The following is an 18,991-nucleotide window of genomic DNA, read 5'->3' as shown; positions in this document are numbered from 1 at the left end:
GTGATTAACCTGACTTTTAATGAATCAATTGGTGTAAGAAATAGCTCATATGAAAAGCTAAAACCCTCCCAAAGATGTTCAATGCACTGAAAAATTAGTTTCACAAAAAAAGATTTATTATTTAAAAAACACAGAAAGGTCAAATTTTGGCAAGACAAAAGTTTTGTCGCCTATACAGAGATTGAACAAATTTACTGCAAATACTAAAATATGTCAGCAAATTAAATAGTGGTGCTGTGAGATTCAAATTAATATCTTGTATGACTTCCATGAGCTTGAAGGATGCATCCATGCGGCTTGGCAAGGATTCATCCAATGTATTGATGAGTCAACAGGAATAGCTAGGAAAGCAGTCTTGCTGCCTCCCAGAGTTTATCAATATTCCTTGGTTTGGTCTTCCATGCTTCCTCTTTCATCCACCACATATGCTCAATGATGTTCATGTCTGGTGACTGGGCGGCCAATCCTGGAGCATCTGATCTTCTTCGCCCTGAGGAACTTTGAAGTGGAGAGGAAGTATGCGATGGAGCACATCCTGCTGCAGAATTTGGCTCTTTATGGTTGGGAAAAAAGATAGCTAAGATTTCTTGCTATTTGAGACTATTGATGTTGCCTTCCACCCTGCAGATCTCTCGCACCACCCCCATTCTGGATGTAACCCAGACCATGATTTTTCGCCACCAAATCACTGTTTTGGTTGAATCTTGGATTCATGCGGGCTCCAGTAGGTCTCCTGCAATATTTGCGGCGACTGCGGTGTAATTCAACAGAAGATTAATCTGAAAAATCCACTTTCTTCCACTCTCCAGCGCCACCTTTTAGCAGGCTGTGGGCCTTGACAACTGCCACACGGTTTTTCAATTGTCTTTTGTTTAGTGCTGGCTTCTGGGCACTGATTCATCCATGGAGGCCAACAAACGGTCCTCTCGAGCAGTTGTCTTGCGGGGTCTGCTGACCTGGGCTTGTCAAAAACGTCTCCAGTGTCTTCAAATGTTTTTTTATCCCTGTACTTGACGCTGAGACACATTGAAGGTGTCTGCCACATCAGCAGTGGATCTGGTTTCTTGATAATCAAAACTTTAGTCTCAGGGTGAATCTTAGGCATATTTGCAGAGGTCTAGTTGCAGTTGAGTGGAGGTCAGTGTACTGGGGTTTGTTATACACACCTGAGACCTGATTGATCCATTATTAGTCACAGGTGGAGTCATATGACAAGGCGATAACACTATGTCTTTGCAAAAATTGACTCAATGGGCTTTACCAAGCTGTGAATTAGAATACTTTTTGACAGTTTCGTTTGCATTGATCATTATTACAAAAAGCTGTGGGATTAAAATGAGCCATTTCTTGTAAAATCTGATTAGAAATATTTCAGCGGCACTTCAGGTCAATTGTAGACAAGCGACAAGACTTTTGTAAGGGACTGTATCTACAGACTTTTTACAAATACAGCTTGTCGTTCATTTCAGCTGAAAATATAGTTACACAGTCTCGACTATCTCTGTCCTGCTGTGTGTGTGTGCTTGGGTGCCGCAGAGCCTGGTGCTTGCTTGCTTGTTTGTCTGCCACCGCTGAGTTACGTGACTGTACAACATCAAACCAAAAGAAGGGGTTGGAGGAGCTAAGTGCCTGCTCTGCGCTGTGTCAGTAGCGGCATGTGAAAGCAGCGGCACTTACACAGACGGTCGACTTTTTCATGAAACCCCAGCAGTGCAAACTCGAAAGAAACTTAAACTAAAGTATCAATCTCAGTATCGATATTACCAATATTTGGATCAATCCACCCACCAATCCTTAACTCCTAGCTTTAGAGGCAGACTGCTGTACGTCCGGTGTTGGAAACTTCTACAGTAAAATACAGTCACAATACAGAGTTAGCTGTCAGCATTTTAACTGTGTTATTCCAGTTACTAGCTACAGTAGGCTAACATCAACGGCTGCTGCCAGGTGTAACTTTAGTGTTAAGTAGCGTGACATGCAGCAATGGCTGTGTGGAGCATCAGACAGCAGCAAAGACATTTAAGGGCAGCAAAATCCTATTCCGTCCAGTAATAAGGTCATTAAGCCGGATTTTAAGAGTGCTGTTTCGTGAACCGAATATTGCGTTGTCTGTATCCTTTCACAGCAACCCTCTATTGTGATTTATGGCCTCCTTAAGTAAGAGCAACAGTAAAAATGTATTTCACTCAATTACTATGGTTAAACTTGCAATTGATCAGTGGGTCACATGAGTTCTAAACTCGGTGTGATCCATAGGGAACGGATAACATGGTCCGTTATACCACTATATGTATAAACCAGAGGTTGTGTCCACGGACATTCCTCCATTTAGAGACTGGTTCTGTAAGAACCTGGAACAAAAACAAAAAGGAGAATCATTAATGAACATTTCCAATGTCCAGGGTGTGTTTCATGACCCAACAGTAACATTGCTAACAACTTGCTGCGCTTAAACACTGGATTTTGGAATTAATGTTCAACTGAATGTGAAACTGAGACCACACTTGGTATTTTCATTTGACCTAAATTCTATTTTTTCCCGCGTTTTTTGAATGCCTATTACAAAAGGAGGGAATGGAAGTCAAAGGTTGAGGCAAAGGAGGGACGCATATTAGGTGTAAAAAGCTAAATTAGTATTTTATATTAAGCCTTTAACCCAAAGTCGACCATTTCTTCATGCCCCTCGGTCAAACAGCAGTCATGTTAGACTAGGCCAATATGGTCAACGACTAGAGTGATACTTTCTTTTGGGAGCACAATGACAGCTTTGCTGTTTAAGGACTTTGTTTGTTGTACTCTATATTGTAGTTTTGCTGAAAACTCCAGACAGTAGTCTTCCACTGGCAATGTTCCCCTCAATGCAGATCTGAAAACAGTGACAGAGAAACAGATATTATCAGGAAAGTCCACAAATATGTTGAAGAAAAAAAGACATTATGATATAAGGTATGGACTTGTTTTAGCATGTGAAGCATGAGGTTAGGACTGTGCAATAATCAAATTTAATTACGATTACGATTGTCTCCTAGCGATCACAAAAACAAGTAAACTCTTATTTAAAGAGTAACTTAAAACTCTCTTCTTTGATAAAGCTCATAGTTAGGGGGTAATGAGTCACAGCGTTCGCCTAGACCGGGGGGGAGGGTGTTTAGCGCAGGGAACAGAAAGCTATGATTACTGATCATATGGCGGTGACTCACCACCGCTGCTTTATTGTCCACTCCATTCCGCACCGCTTTCTTGGAAGGAAGACAACATAGTGAGACAAGACTTCACGTCCCACAACTCCCGTGCTGCCCTCTCAGGTCAGTAGGCTAAAGCGAGGTCAGATAGCAGGTGTTTCTACAAAATAGATAAGCAACAAGACTTTTGTCAGGGACTGTACAGTCGTAACACAACAGATGTATTCAAGCATGTGAAAATACTTTCCTGGTTTTAACTCATTAATAATCCAAAGGTAACATCACAAAAACACTTAAGGTCATAAAATTTAATTCAGATTTAGCAATTGATGATGCATCCACCTTAAGTAATAGCATTGTATCGGCAAACTGTCCTGTATTTACTTGGTATCTGATCAATACCAAACAGTGCACACCACTAGCTAAAAGACACAAACTAGCACTTGGTCACTGCTGTTGTCGGAAAAACAACACAGACGTGACTAAATGTTGCATTTACTTAAAACTGGTAAACCTCAAAGTTATTGTAAAATACCCTTTTCTCATCTGTTTTTTGTCTTTTAACAGCAATTTACTGGTGAAAGAAGTTATTCTTGTTAAAAGTTATTACATTTTTAATAATTTATTTGAATCCCCTCCTTTTTTGTGGTGATCTGAAAACTGAGCGGATCTTAATCGTGAGTTTTGTGATCCATTGCACCCCTAGCACATATTATAATTTTGTCATTGTGTTGACGTGACATCAGACTTTTAAAATTGGGTCGGACATAAAATTATTTGGTATAGGAGTGATAATTAATTATTAACAATATGTTAGGTAGTGCTAAATGTTAGGTTAGATGTTTAGTGCTATATGTTAGGTTAGACGTTTTAATGAATAAAACTAAAGCTCTGCAGACCTACTGAAAGAGCTAAATTGCTTTTTGCAAGACTCAGAGACAGACAAACTACCTACATAGTTAGATACCAGAGGGATGAGAGAACATTTGTTTTTGACCCTTTTGTGAACTGACCCTTTAGTTGATCTTAGTTGATTTGGATATATCCTGTGTACTGTATGTACATGTGAATTTAAGCCTAATGCTGGCACTATGTTCACAAAAGTCACAAAAAACTATTAAAAACCTTGCTCTGGACACCACAATTGTCCAGCTTAAACCTTGTGGAAATGCCTCCAGTGGTTTGTCCAGCACTAGAATTAATTTTCTGTAGCTTTGTCATGCTGGTTGTGTCAGCTGTTTGTTTCTGTCCCTGCAGGCTCTGATGTACCAGGATCCTGAACGATGGGGCATCACTCTGCAGACATATGTTCAACTCACCATGCTAGACAGGCACATGTCTGCCATAGTAAGTGTACTGTTTGTTAGAAACGCAGCCATCTTATTGTATACTAGTTAAAGAGTAACTTTGTTTTTTTCTGTTTTCTATGATTTTGTGTCTAATCGACTGATGGGAACAACAATCTTTAAAATTGGTCCAGTATTAAGGAAAATCACTGCAATTACATAGTTATACAATGGTATTGGGCCATTAAACCTTCAATTTACTTCCACTAAAAGTGCTGGTTTTGCCACTGACATGCTCACATTATTACTATTATTATTATTAAGTGTCTGACAACATCGTGGAAAGGATTCCTAATGAGATAGACCTTTTTGTTAAATAGTAAGATCCTTTTTGTTTTAACATGAAACTTACCCTAAATCGCTATTGCCAAACCCACCAGATTCCATTTAAACAAACAGTAATTTTATCATTGTAAAAACACTTCATTCAAAGTCGACAGAAACAAAATAAAACTATCCAAAGCCAATTTAGTTTGTCTTTCTGCTTTATCAACAATCACCACTCTGGTTTGGTTGAAATAAACCCTAAATGTACCCATTTACATGTGAAAATATGCTGGCTCCATACAGGCTAAAATTACTGTTTATTTAAATAGAGTCTGGTGGGTTAAACGGCAGCGTAACAAATAGGATCTTACTCTTTAGGAATCCTTTCCATAATGTTGTCAGACACTAATAACAACCTAAGCCTGTCAGTTGCAAAAAGAGTAACTTTAGTGGACGAAATAAACGAGGAACACTTTTGGATTACATTGCAGCCCAGTTCGCACCTGCCGGTTACAGCAATCTCGCTAAATACTGGACCAATTTCAGAGATTTTTGTTCACATTAGTCACTCAGACACCAATGCATGGGATAATAGGGTCCACTTTGAAAAAGGAAAAAAAACTAAATTACCCTTTCAAATACACTGTCAACCTGCAGTACTGGCAAACACATTGGTAGCCATGGGCTGGGGATGCAAACATATGATCTCATCATGCAATCAGCTGTATGTACTTAACGTTTCTTGTTGTTTCCAGTCATCCCCTGTCAGGATGATTGAGAGGTCCATCTTCAGTGCCAAGTACATCTTTGTGGAGAATCTTTTCAAAAGGTATCTGTGATTTGATAAACGTCCACGCCTGGATAAGACCAGGAAAGTAGATCAATAGATCTATACAGCACACTATTTCAGCTAAACTCTCATGCTGGTTTGATGGTTCCTGTTACAGAACAGAACAGAAGGTTTTAGTCTACATTTAATACCTCTTGGAGCTGGGCTGTTTTCAGGATGAGACCATTTTTGCTAGGAAACACACAGTGGTGGTGGGTAATATGTATAAACCCTTTTATCATGGTTTACTAATTTTATAATACAATACATAAAATGGTGTTGTACCTCAGTAGAGACACTGTTCATAAAATAGGCTGAATAATTATTTTCCTGACTATCTTTCTTGACTATAATATTTGTAAAATGAAGGTACAAGCAATGCCCAAAATTACCTAATACAGACAGAAATATTAAAGATATCATAAACATTATATGTAAACATATTTAATGGTTGGCAAACCTTTGATGGTCATGTTGCCTACACTTTTGTTTCTGTTTGGGTTTTTTAGTGGGAAAATGCCAGAAGTGGACTATGCTGTTCTCAGCGAGTGGTTTGATTGGCTCACAACTAACATTTCCATTCCTGTTGATCTGATTGGTGAGTATACACAAAGCAGAGACTCAAACACATTTAATGTATTTCACTGGGGCTGGCTATGTCTCAGAGGTAGAGTGGGCTGGTCCTCAACCACAAGATTAATGGAAATCTATAATACATATATAAATTCATTATGCATAAACAACTTTTTTGATGTTCACCACACTTAAAAATGTGGCCATGCCTACTTAGGAGACAGGAAGTGTGTACCATTTCATACTATTGGTGCAGTGTGTAATGTGCTATTTTTAGTTATAGAGAATCTTTAGTCCTGTGCAATTCACATTGACCGACACCCAACATACCTTTCCACCACATTCTGTGACTTTCCCCCCCCTTTCCAGTGTACCTGCAGACGTCTCCTCAGACCTGCCATGAGAGGTTGAAGCAGAGATGCAGAGAGGAGGAGAAAGTCATTCCATTGGTGAGGACATAAATCCAAACATATGGTTTAACTTCACAGAACCCATACAACCGTCAAAAAAACGTAAAAGTGGCAATGAATGGGTTTCTAGAGAGAGTGAAAATTAACATTTTGTGAATTGGTCCCTATTGTTCCATCAGGAGTATCTGGAGTCCATCCACCAGCTGTATGAGGACTGGCTCATCAAGCAGAGCTCCTCCCCTCTTCCTGCTCCTGTTCTGGTGAGTGACCATTAACATCCCGCCAGGTGCTTTGGTTTGCTTTGTGTAGGTATCACAGATATGTCCAGGTAGTTTCAAGAAGAAATGGTCCAATACCGTTTTTTTTTCTTCCTGATCTCTGAACTTGCATAACGGCCGATAACGAGTACCGATCCGATGCCAGTGTGTTGAAAAATTCATAGCCTATGTTTTATTCTGTTTTAACAGCTTTAATAATAACCCTGCATGGATGTGATATCATTGCTACCAATGTTGTATGGCCTGGCTCAGGTTAAAACCTTTTGTAAAACATAAACAAACACATATAGATCATATATGCAATAAAACTTTCTTTTATCATCTACTTTGACAGTGAGTCATAACAGAAAACAAGCATACATAAACTGTTTGAAGTAGATTTTCTTCTTGGCTAAATTACATTGTATCGGATTGGTGCATGTACTCCAGTATTTACAGATACCAGCATTTTAGGTGGTATCGGAACATCTCTAGTTTCAAGTAACCACAAAGATGGACCTTTTCCACTGACTTGTAGCGGGCCAACCTATGACCGAATGCGTTTCCACTTAATCCCTTCGGCCATTTAAGCAATATTACACGAAAGGATGTGATTTAAAGTCATTATTGGCACAACAGTGGTGCGGCTGGCACCAACGTCCATAAACATTACTGAAGTGCCAATAATGTGACTTTAAACCACACCCTCGAGTGTGATTAACGTATACAACAACGGTTACTCTCAAATACAACAACAAACAGGATTTGTAGTCCCTCGTTGTTAACCGTTAGCTTTGTAGAGACTAACATAAAAAAAAAACTTCAAGCAACAGAGAGACGATTTCCGGTTCCTGTGTAGTCAGCCAGTCATTTTGAGCCAATGTTAGCTGTGTAGAGATCGTGGGATTTCCCAAACTGTTCTAGTCTGTCTAGCTGACCAATCAGATTGCCTGATTTAATTGCTGTATAGTCTTTATCTATGACGTTCCACTTCCAGGGTTGCTCCGGTGCCGCTGGAAATTCTGACGGATCATTTTTTTTAGCCCAATGTCTGTTACCTTTTGTGTTGGAATTTCAAACTCCGGGTGATTTATGAGGACTACATTTAACTGCTCCTCCTCAGATCTCTGCAGGGTAAATCCAGACAGCTAGCTAGACTATTTTTTATTTATTTATTTATTTCTAAGGACCGCGCACATTCTTTAACATTTCTGTAAATGTGCCCGTGTTAGCCAGCCGACTAATTTTCAACTGTAGTCCTTTGGCCAGAATATTACGAGAACCATCAGTTGACTTGGTCAGTTGTTCCCAGATGTCAAGTCAGCTCTAAGCATCTAGACTATATGTCCAATCTGAGTTTTTGAACATACACATGTTCGTCCGGTGCTTAGCATCGCTAAAGACGATTGTGATTGGTTTAAAGAAATGCAGATAAACCAGAGTATGTTTTTCTTCCATCCCAGAATGCTGTGTGGACTAACCAGACCCTGGTCTGGCAATGCGAGACTACTCGTTGTGTAACTGATGTTACTGCATGTCCTGGTGTCATAGGGACCTTCAAATCTGGATTTCTTTGTCTCCTGCAGCAACTGCTGGCCTGTAACTCTGTTATGTCTGAATGCATGTGTATGCAGGTGATTCCAGCTGACCATGACCTCCAGAAGATGCTGCACCAGTACGAAGAAAACCGTGACAAGATCCTAGCAGCTAGAAATCTCTGAATCATTCTACAATGTGTGCAGTTTTTTAGGTTCAGTTGCTATTTATTTTGCACTGATTTATAATTATTGAGGCATTCATGTGTTAATGACTTTAATATTGTAACTGCTAAAGGTGAAGCTAATTTTAATTATGTTGCATACTACTGGGAAGCTTCAACTATAATAATAAATCATTATATATTAGTTGATTTATATTTTGTATTGGTATTGTAAATGCACTGGGTGTATGTCTGGCTGTCTCTCGTTTGAAAATCTCAGTGTTTGTTCGATCTACTTCACACTTGGACGGGGTTTTGCTGGGGACCCAAGGGAGTGTAGTCTCTATTGTGGAGCAATTTAGCCAGATGGTGGCCCTGTAACAATTAACTTTACGTTTTGGGGTGGAAGCTATACCAAGGTAAGCTTTTAAAATAGCTTTACCAGGAGATTGGTAACATTGATCTCTGAGAGAAAACAGAGTGAAGGTATTTCTGTCCGTTACGTTTGGTTTTAATTAACCTGTAATCGTGTGTTTGTCAGTCAAAATGGACAGAAATATTAATTATAATTATTATCTATAATTGAATTTAAATGATTAGTTGCTGCTGCCCTAGAGTGGAGAGATAGTCCCCATATGATAGAGAATGTGTGGTTACATTGTAACCTTGGTTCTTAGAGTGTAGAGATATCCCTCTGGCTCTAGGCTGCTTGGAGATGGGTTCTGATGAAACTAGCCGTGATTCCACTCCAGCACAGGTCCATTAGAGAGATAGTCACTCAGAGAATCAGGGTTAACGTTTTGCTGTTTCACTGATTTAGTGTTCTCCACAGCTGTCTAAAATATTAAGGGTTTCTCTGACGTAGAGCAATAATGTTAACCTGCTGTTTAGATTTAAAGCGTGCATATTTGTTTTTATATGATGATCAGAATAGATCAAGACAGATGTGCCAATGAATGTAGCCTATGCTGTACCAAGAACGTCACCTAAAGTCTATTCACTTTAGGCTTGACTTGTGATTGTAAAAAATGATTAGTTTTGTCCTTCATGAAGAAAAGTGGCTGGGGTCGCTTCCAACTCTTCTTATCTTAGCTCACATCAACCGTATTTGTCACATAAAATCATACAAGGAACAATACCAGTAAAATGGAATCCCATCAGCTCTTTCAACTTGTGCATGAACCATCAGAAAGCAGAATGTGGCCCTCAGAAAAAAAGAAAAGTCACCCGGTTGATAAGCACCGGCCCTCCAGGATGCAGAAGTCTCTGGGAAAGCAAACTACGGTGGCCGATGGGCAAAACGCCCTGCAATTTAAGAAGACATGGACAAAACACAAGCAAATAAAAATAAGGCAACTTCAGTGATTTTACAAAACATGCATAGCATTCAGCAAATACACACAACCAAATACATAAAAGTGCTGCAAATACAGAAACGATGCAAAAAGAAAAGCACACAAACCCCGAAAAAAGAAAGTATGCAAAAATAAAGGCAGTCAAATCCCCAAAACAAATCAAAAAAAGATCTGCATCCAGATTACACAACAAAAGTTCTTCAGGTCTCTAAGGAGAGTGCTAAATGGAACCGCTTGATTTTCGACCCCACGGGGAGAGAGTGCTCTCCTTTTTATTAGAGTCTGGTATGTCTGCAGCCTGGAGACCTTCCGTCTCATGGCTCCCGTCCATAGACTGGATGTTAAATTAACATGATATATTAATAACATACAGTCTATGCTCCCTCTATGCATGAAGTTGTTTTCTTCATTTGCTTGTGTTTTGTCTATTTGCATGTGTTTCTTAAGTTGCTGGGCATTTGCCCCTGTCGGCCACTGTAGCACAACACAGCTCCCAACATCCCGCTAGCTAGAAACCGACGAAGGCCACCCAACTGACCATCTGACGGATGCACATTCATGGCTATAAAGATGCCCAGAAGAGAAGTCACAGTTGTTTTGAATGCTGTAGCCTTGTAATATGAAAATCCTTCCGTTGTTTGGGGAAGGCAGATGTACCTTGGCCGGAGAACTTAACGGAACCACTATCTCCAGACAGCACACTACTCTGTGTAATAAGCATCCACCAAAACACACTTGGTCGTTAATGGAAACATTTTACATTCTTTTATATTTGGCTGCAAATAGTAAGAACATTATTCTACACATCTTAACAATAACCCAGAAAAAAATACAAGGTGGGAATTAGATTATTACACAACTTGACAGCCAAATACAGTGGCTGCATAAGTTTACACACCCACGCTAAAGTTGATTAAAAAGAGGAATAAAAAAACAATTGGATCTTTATTGTGAAATTGATCTTAATGCCTTAATTCAAAACACTTAGGAAAATCCAACCTTTTAGGGACACCAATTTTCTTTGTGAATAAATAATGTATTGTTAATAAATAAATATTCTTCCTTAAAATACAGGGGGTATTCTAAAAATATTTATTCATTTACAATACATTATTCATTCGCAAAGAAAATATAATATAGACACCCCTATGTGAAATTCCCATTCCCAGACACTATGTATGGTGAAAAATATGTGATGATGTGGGAATATTTTAATTCCAGGATGCAGAGTATCCTGGATCCATGAACTAATCGGCCTTTAATAATAAAAATGTGCCTGCTTCTATGGGAATTTAACATAGGGGTGTCTATATTCATGCCCCCTGTATTTTAAGGAAGAACATTTACTTATTTACAAGACATTGTTCATTCACAAAAAAAATTGGTGTCCTTAAAAGGTTGTATTTTCCTAGTTTTTTAAGTAAAGCTTTAAGATCAATTTCTAAAAGATGTTTTATTTTGCTCTTTTTAATCAACGTTAGCATGGGTGTGTAGCCACGGTTTGTTTATGGGAGTGTCCTGTTAGCCAACATTTGTTATATGCAGCTGAAGCAGCTGAAGACGTTCCTGAGAGTAGGTAGAGCAGATTCCAAACTGACAGGCTAATTCACAAAAGGATTGCACGGCTTTTGCGGCAGCCAAACCTGTACAAATAGCCAGTGGTGAAAGAAGTATTCCGATCCTTTACTTAATTAAAAGTACTAATTCCACACTGTAAAGATACTCTGTTACACGTAAAAGTCCAGCATTGAAAATGTTAAGTAAAAGTCTGTAAGTATCATCAAGAAATTAAAGTACTGAAAGTAAAAACACTCAATTCAAAAAAATCAAAACAATTCTGTCAAAACTGACGATTAAAAAACATTAATGATTTCAACTGGACTTGTGTGGCCTTGCCTATACAGTATATTGCTGAATAATTTAATTTATAATGAAACAGTACCTCAAATTTGTATTCAGTAGGTACTTGTACTAAGTAGGTACTTGACTAAATGTACTTAGTTATAGTCTGCCACTGCAAATAGCCAGGACAAAACGAAACGGTGTAATTTTCAAATTATATGGTGAGCAAATAGTGTCTCGGTACTCCTGTTCTATTTGCATTTAAATTTTGTAATAAGCATAGTACATCTGGTGCAAAATTGGCCTCATTGCAAAAGTCTAATACACAAAGATCAGCACTAATAGCCACACTGCCACATGCAATTACAATGAAATTATTAGCATCTTCAGAGAGTGAGAGGCACAGGGGAGACCGGGGTTAGTTGTCACACTGTTCATTACAGCTAAACTAGAGGACCATGTATTTGATATTAAACAGTTGTTCTGCCATCCTGCTCATTTTGCACTGGTCGTTTTGAGGAACACACACAAAACATTAAGGTGACGAAAACAAATTGTAATTTTTATATGTCAGAGTAACATTTTCATGTTGTTGTTTTTGTATTGAAAGATTGTGGATTATTAGTAATTACAAACTTAAAAACATATTAAAAAGTTGAAGTTAAGCTTTGATTTGAGTCAACTTCAAAATAAAGCAATGTGGTATCCAGCTTAAATGTTTGTCAAGTGGCCAGTTGGAGATGGTGGTCATATATGTGGAGATTAATGTATTTAAATCTCACTGCTTTATATTATATTCATGATGAATTGTTATGGCTTTACTAAAGCCTAGATTTTTGTTCAATAATGTAAAGTCATTTATTTTGCTTCTCATTACAGAGAATAATTGGAACAAAGAATCACATGTTTAAAATGCATGGTTTAAACACAAGGGGCATTGATGAGTACTATTATAGACGGGGTATTCATTTCAAAACTCTTTTGGTATTTCTATATTAAACAGCTTTTTTTTAAAATAAAAACCCCATTTATAACAGTAGGGACTACAAACCCCAATACCTTGTGACAGGGTTGGTTGTCACAATGTGTCAGAGCATCCTTGATGGTAAATTACCTCTTGTTACAATAGGTTGTGAAAACAAAAGGGCTTCCACTTTCAAAGGTTTCATTTGATGTAGGAATGACTATTGCAAGATGTTTTAATGAGGAGCAATTTACACAAGAGTAAAAAGTGTGACAACCAACCCTGGTCTCCCCTCTACAAACTGAAGTGCATTTATAAGGGGTGTCCACTATGTGTGTTTGAAAACAGAAACGGCACTGACAGACTAGGATATTAAATCTCTCTGTCACATTTAAATTTCTTGCCTGAGGTTTTGAGCATCATTTTTCTTTTTCTCTCTGCCACTGATCTGCCTACGGTGTCCTTAGCGCAAAGACAACAGTTACACTTTGCAACAGGGATAATTGCAATCGGACGCATTAAGGGGAAACTGCACATACGGTAGCTGCAAAACTTTATGGCCGTCTTTGCACTGTGTTATATTAGCATGAAGTCTTTTGTGAATAAGACCTTGAGACAGAGCTGTTAGGGTCGCAAGTGATGACCAGTTTTTATGGTGCTATCAGTGGCTACAATCCATTCTTTGTGAATTAACCTGATTACATGTTGTATTGGTTTAAGGCTTGCTCAGGTTTATTTAGTTATAGCTTTATTATGAATAATTTCTATACATGTATACTTGAGAGCATGTTATTTTTTGTTATTCTCGACTATGACATAGGTCTGCTCCTCCTCTCCTCTGCCTGTTTCTGCTCTCATAGTATCTTCTCCTTCCCGCTGCCCTGGGCTGCCTCCTCCTTTACAAGCCTGGCACTCTGCTTTGCTGGCAGTCAGCTGTGAGTGGTGACACACAGTGGACTGCTTCTCAGAGTGAGCATGGCTCAGTGCTGGGCCTGTCTTCATCACTGGCTTCCTCAGGTTCTGCTCTTCTGCCTCTCCCTCTGTGCTTGCCTTTCTCTCTGTTTTCCTCCTCTCTCTACTTGTGTTTTGCTCTTCTCTCTTGTTTTCTTCTTTGCTCTTCACTTCCTCTTTGGTCTCCTGCACAAGGGGCTGGCCCATCCTCTCTGCCAGCTTTCTCAGATCCTGCTCCTCGTCCATGGAGCTCAGAGAGGGAAGCGTTGAGGTGTCCGGTCTCTTATTTTCTAGGTCTGTGAAAATCAAAGTTTCACATTTATACTGCAGGTGAATTTTCAGCACAGCTAGTAACAAAACCTCATTTTCTAAGGCAAAGAACATCAGAAAAGGAAAAGATGTCAAAGTGCATAAAGTTGTCTTCTAGAAAGTTAGAAAGAGAGTCAGTTATGTAGCAACATAATCAAAATTAGGGGGAAATGTAATAATAGACGGACATGTTGCCATAAAGTGTGTGCTGTAATATCTATAATTTGAATTTCTCTGGTTTTATCCATTAACTGTTACATTATTATAAAATGATATATACTGTGATAGAGGGGTTTTCCCACCAATAGAATGGCCTTCTCATTTAGAAGTCTATGAGAAAATTACCCTACTTCGTAATTGATTTATTACCTCAGTAAAGATTTTCATTATGAGTTTATGGTCTAGCTATCGCTACTTTCCAGTCTTCTTCAATACAGAATAATGTTCATTAAGTAAATTATGGCCCTATTTATTTCAAAACAGTGTTTTGAAATAAACCCTAATAAAGCAGGAGATGCTTTAGAGCGTATCTTCACACCGACCACCAAAAAGGACAAAAGCTTTGCAATGCTAAATGCTATTTGCATATTAAAATAGGTTGTTTGGCCAAGCAAGCTAGCTAGCTAGCTACGGCTAGCTGGCTAGCTGGTAACTTTTGGTATAGTGAAGATTTCGGTGCTGCTGTACATGCAGATGAATGGCAGCAGTACTCAAAGGTCTGTGTTCTCCACCCGATGACTTGCTTTAGTTGAAAAATGGCAACTTGTGCAATTTTCCCTCTTATGCGTTTAGCTTATCACAGCGCTATCGCAACCACAAACAACACTGGCTTGGCCATGTCATCCTACCCAGCTCCACCTTCTCGTAAAAAAATCACGTCACATCCAGTTGCAAAAAACCAAGATGGCAACGCCTGTATCGCCAAACTCAAGGCTGTCTGTCAAACTCTGTCACTGCCCAATGTGAGGAGAGTGCAGATGTGAGTCGGCATGCTCAGATTTAAACAGTTTACGGCATTGCAATTTGTGAAACCCATAAAATAATGAATGTTTCTCATTACAAACAATAACGGAAGATGGAAATCATTTAAAAAATGTTTTATCTATCTATGATAGTTTGATTGCTCACGTTAGCTCAAAACAACTTTGTTGTGTTTGATGCCACGCATGCGCAACTCATATCTGCACTCGACTCAAATCGAGGAGTGACAGCCTAAAAAATGTCAGTTCAGTCTGCTGTGTGTGTGTGTGTGTGTGTGTGTGTGTGTGTGTGTGTGTGTTACCCGCTACAGTCTGCTGCTGTGTCCAGGCAGTAGGTTCTGCTGTGGGCTGAAGCTCTCCAAGTTTCAGGCTCTGCTCTGCTTTGGATCCAGCTCTCGGTGGGATGTGCAGGGAAATTTCCTGAGGACCACTGAGCTCACAATCAACTCTGCTTCCATCAGTTTTATTGACACTGCTGCTGCTAATGGTGTCTCCTGGGCTGGTGGTCCCACCACTGTTCCTGTCATTACAACCACTGCTTTTGCCATCGTCACCAAACACTTCATCAACTTTGCTGCCATCCTTTTTGCTGCAGATATTTTTAGCAGCAGCAGCTTTGGTGTCTTTAATACAATCTCTTTCTGGGAGGTCAGTAGCTTTACTGTCATCACTATAATTATTAGTGCTGGTAGTATGGGCATCTTTACTGCTGCTCTTGCTGCTGTTTGCTCGTTGAGGTTCGTCCATTTGCACAGGGCGGCCCCTGAAGACCAGGTCAGGGTAGGTCATCTGCATCTCCATAATGGACTGGTCTACGCCGATGAAATGGCAGTGTCGAGGCTTGGGCTGTGGTTTCACAGCAAGTCTGGTGTCCAAATCCTGACGTACCTGAGTGCAGCCGGTTTGTTAAAGTTGGGGACTTAGTTTGTCATGTCAGGCTGTCTTTTGCAGTATATAATTGATATCTAAAGCATACACCTGAATCCTAATGGATTTTCAAAGGTAAAGCAGTGTAGTGTTTCTCATTGTGTGCTGCTTTTTTGATATTATGAGTAGCTGAAAAGTAGCTGAATGTAGATGAATAGTTGCCTAATTACAGTTCTCATAGTTTTTATGGCTGATGTTAAAACATCAGCTTTTCTTTCTTTCTCTCCTCTTTCTTGACAAAGTCAACCTATCTTACCTCTTTTCTATCTTCCTTCTTCTTCTCCTCCTTCTCCTTCTCTTCCTTCTGGCCTATTGTTGTCTTCTTCTCTGTGGTTTCCTCTAGTTTTGTAGGCCCCACTCTCCTCTGGAGGACCTCCAGCCACTCCTGCATTGTAAGATCACAACTGTCACGTCAAAGCCATGAAATGAGACTGAGTTACTGTGACCTTTGACCCTGTCATATGGCTACCATTCATTTGCATATACAGTATGAACAGTGTAAGGTGGAGAGCATAGTCAGTATCACTACCATTCTGTTATTTTGGAATTCCATGGTAATAAGCCACACTCACACTATGTACTCAATCATTGTTCAAAGCAAATGTATTCCTTTTCTGAAAGTCTGTCATAGCTTTACATGGATTTAGCTCATTGCAGCCAGAAATTATATCTTCCTTTGATTCAATTTTAATTAATTTTTAATTTTAATCTGTTTATTGATCCCCAATGGGGAAATTACAATTCTTTTTTATTGCAAGATTCTGTTTTTTTCTCCTTATTATGCATGCTATTTTTTTTGTTTTTTTGTCTTTAAAACCCACTGTGTATAGGTCCTGTCAAAGAATATGCCCAACATGACACACTTGAAATTTAATTGGCTAAAGAATATGACATTGTCCCTTTTTGCTTAAACAGCAGAGACATTCACTCGAAATTCTGAAGGCCTTAGAGCAGAAGTTTCACCTGGAGACAGCACAGAGGGGAAATATATATAATATCCTTATAAATACTTATATATAAAATATAATTTTCAGATTCTGACAATCTCTTGGCCAGCAGAGAAGGCCCTCTGACCTGGTAAAATAGGAAAAACTAACTGCACCTGTTTTAATCAGGATTGTTAAATTTTCCATTTCATTTTCCAAACCAAAACGTATCAGAATAATTTGAAAGGTTCTATAATCTCACAGAAATAGATCACCCCTTTATTGGAGGAATTGGTTGGAAAAGGGAATTGTCACACTGGGGGACTTTTCCTGGTGGCATATTAAAATCCTTAGAAGATGTAGTACAGCAATTTGGAATCCCTAGGTCCCTAGGTTGTTTAAATAGTTGCAACTCAGTCATCTATAATTGGGGATTTTTGGATCCAGTTCTTCAGCTCCGAGGGCACCAGAATCTTTAGAAAAGGTGTTGTTGAAATATGGAAAAGGTCACAAGGCTTCTGGGTATTATTCTAGGCTTATGCAGAACCTGGGGATGGAGCGTGGACAGCACTCGAAAATGATCTGAGTATTACCCAGAGTCCATTCAGCCCAAGATTATTTGTTCTATGAGATGAGTCAATCCTAAAGCCATAAGAAGCTTAGTCCAGTCTAGTATCAAGTGGGTTTATAAAATGGCTGTCATGTCTTGTCTCTGTGTCAAGTTTTTGTTTTAGTTTCTTTAGTGTTTTCTGACATCCTGCTCTTTGTCTTCGTTCCCGCCTGTGTAATTACCTGTCCCCGCCCCTATGTGTTGCACCTGCCTCTCATTGTCCCCCCGTCTTGTGTATTTCAGTTCGGTCTTACCCTCACTCTTGCGCAAGATCGTCTGTTTTCCTTGTTTTCATCCTTCAAGCGTTTTTCCCTGTTTCCAGTGCTCTTGATTTCCTGAGTTCCTGTGTTCTTGAATGCTTGTCGTTACTTGGACACTGTTACCTGAAAGTTTTAATAATGCTCTCTGATAAAACCCTTCATCTCATATGCAACCTCCTCCCATTAATGCATGTTACTAACTCTACTTCTTCCCTTTCCCAGAGTCTTGTGCTCTCTCGTCCCTCTCCTCTCTCCTCCTATCGCTTCCTGCAGGTGATTCTGGCTTTGGAGCTGTGGTTGGAGTCACCTGCTGCCTCCATGCCTTAACACCCTCTGCTACAATTCTCCATGTCTCTCTCCCTGTCTCTCTCTCTGTCTCTGTCTCTTTCTCTGTCTATGTCTGTCTCTTTCTCTCACCCCGAACCAGTAGAGGCAGAGGACCGCCCACCAGCTCGAGGTTTCTGCCTCTTAACAGGAAGTTTTTCCCTGCCTCTGTCGCCTGGTGCTTGCTCTTGGTGGGAATTGTTGGATTTCTGTAAATAACATCACAGAGTACGGTCTAGACCCGCTCTTTTATGAAAAGCGCAATGGGATAACTGTTGTTGTGATTTGGCGCTATATAAATAAAATTTAATTGAATAAATTGAATCTTCTACATACTTAAGTTGAGCATTTGTGGGTCCATTACCTGGTGTGCGTGATAATGGCTAGGGTGGCGGCATTTAAAAAAATGTCAAAGAAACAGTTTGCCAAATTGAAAGTATATACTACAAAGGGGGTAAAGTACCTTAACGTTCTGGAGGGCTCCTAAGAAGCTTTGTGCTGGGGAGAGACTTGTATGATGGACTTATTGTGTTGTCCTTTAGATATGTGTTTATTTGGTTTATTGTCTGTTTTGTTACTATTTTGTTAAATGGTCTGGAATATTGTATTTGTCCATGTTGCCAGTTGTAGGCTGTTTTGTATTTTGTTGAAAAATAATCACATAGAAATTCCCATAGGGACTTTAATAAACCAATATACTACATAATTAACTGTGGTATAATCATCTGTTTGACTGGATCCTAGTATAACAAATCAGAAACATGGTTAGAGGGTTTCTGATCTCACCTGTGGTCCCACTTGATCCTTCTCCAGGAGCTCCAGGAGGTGGTAACATTCCACCCTGGCTAACAGCAGCTCAAAGCCCAGCAGCATGGCTCTGTCTGGGTTAGCATCCTCACTCAGTCTGTATTCACTGAAATACATCAAACTGTTAGAGGAGAACTGAGGAGAACAAGACAAAAAGTGATGAGAAGAGCCCC

The 18,991-nt window shown here is 39.4% G+C and overlaps 2 protein-coding genes across 4 annotated transcripts in view; one reads left to right on the top strand and one right to left on the bottom strand.

Annotated features, from left to right (window-relative positions):
* The window catches only part of tk2 (thymidine kinase 2), a 38,039-nt gene extending 29,264 nt beyond the window's left edge, over window positions 1-8,775 (top strand). For both annotated transcript variants that reach the window (XM_032527497.1, XM_032527498.1), the window contains exons 5-10: window positions 4,440-4,529; window positions 5,551-5,624; window positions 6,134-6,222; window positions 6,567-6,646; window positions 6,787-6,867; window positions 8,499-8,775. In XM_032527497.1, the coding sequence (XP_032383388.1) occupies window positions 4,440-4,529; window positions 5,551-5,624; window positions 6,134-6,222; window positions 6,567-6,646; window positions 6,787-6,867; window positions 8,499-8,585 (501 nt within the window). In that variant the 3' untranslated portion in view covers window positions 8,586-8,775. The remainder of the gene's footprint in view (window positions 1-4,439; window positions 4,530-5,550; window positions 5,625-6,133; window positions 6,223-6,566; window positions 6,647-6,786; window positions 6,868-8,498) is intronic.
* The window catches only part of LOC116696459 (uncharacterized), a 15,944-nt gene continuing 4,155 nt past the window's right edge, over window positions 7,203-18,991 (bottom strand). Inside the window, exons 3-6 of one of the 2 annotated variants that reach the window (XM_032527484.1) lie at window positions 18,810-18,924; window positions 16,148-16,276; window positions 15,267-15,852; window positions 7,203-13,971 (exon numbers count right to left, since the gene is read on the bottom strand). In XM_032527484.1, coding sequence (XP_032383375.1) covers window positions 13,514-13,971; window positions 15,267-15,852; window positions 16,148-16,276; window positions 18,810-18,924 — 1,288 coding nt within the window. In that variant the 3' untranslated portion in view covers window positions 7,203-13,513. Of the gene's footprint in view, window positions 13,972-15,266; window positions 15,853-16,147; window positions 16,277-18,797; window positions 18,925-18,991 lie in introns of both variants that reach the window. The other variant, XM_032527483.1, reaches the window with a different exon arrangement.

Source organism: Etheostoma spectabile, chromosome 10, assembly GCF_008692095.1.
Source record: "Etheostoma spectabile isolate EspeVRDwgs_2016 chromosome 10, UIUC_Espe_1.0, whole genome shotgun sequence".
Lineage (NCBI taxonomy): Eukaryota > Metazoa > Chordata > Actinopteri > Perciformes > Percidae > Etheostoma > Etheostoma spectabile.
Note: the sequence above shows the minus strand (reverse complement) of the source record. Positions and strands in the feature narration are given on the sequence as shown.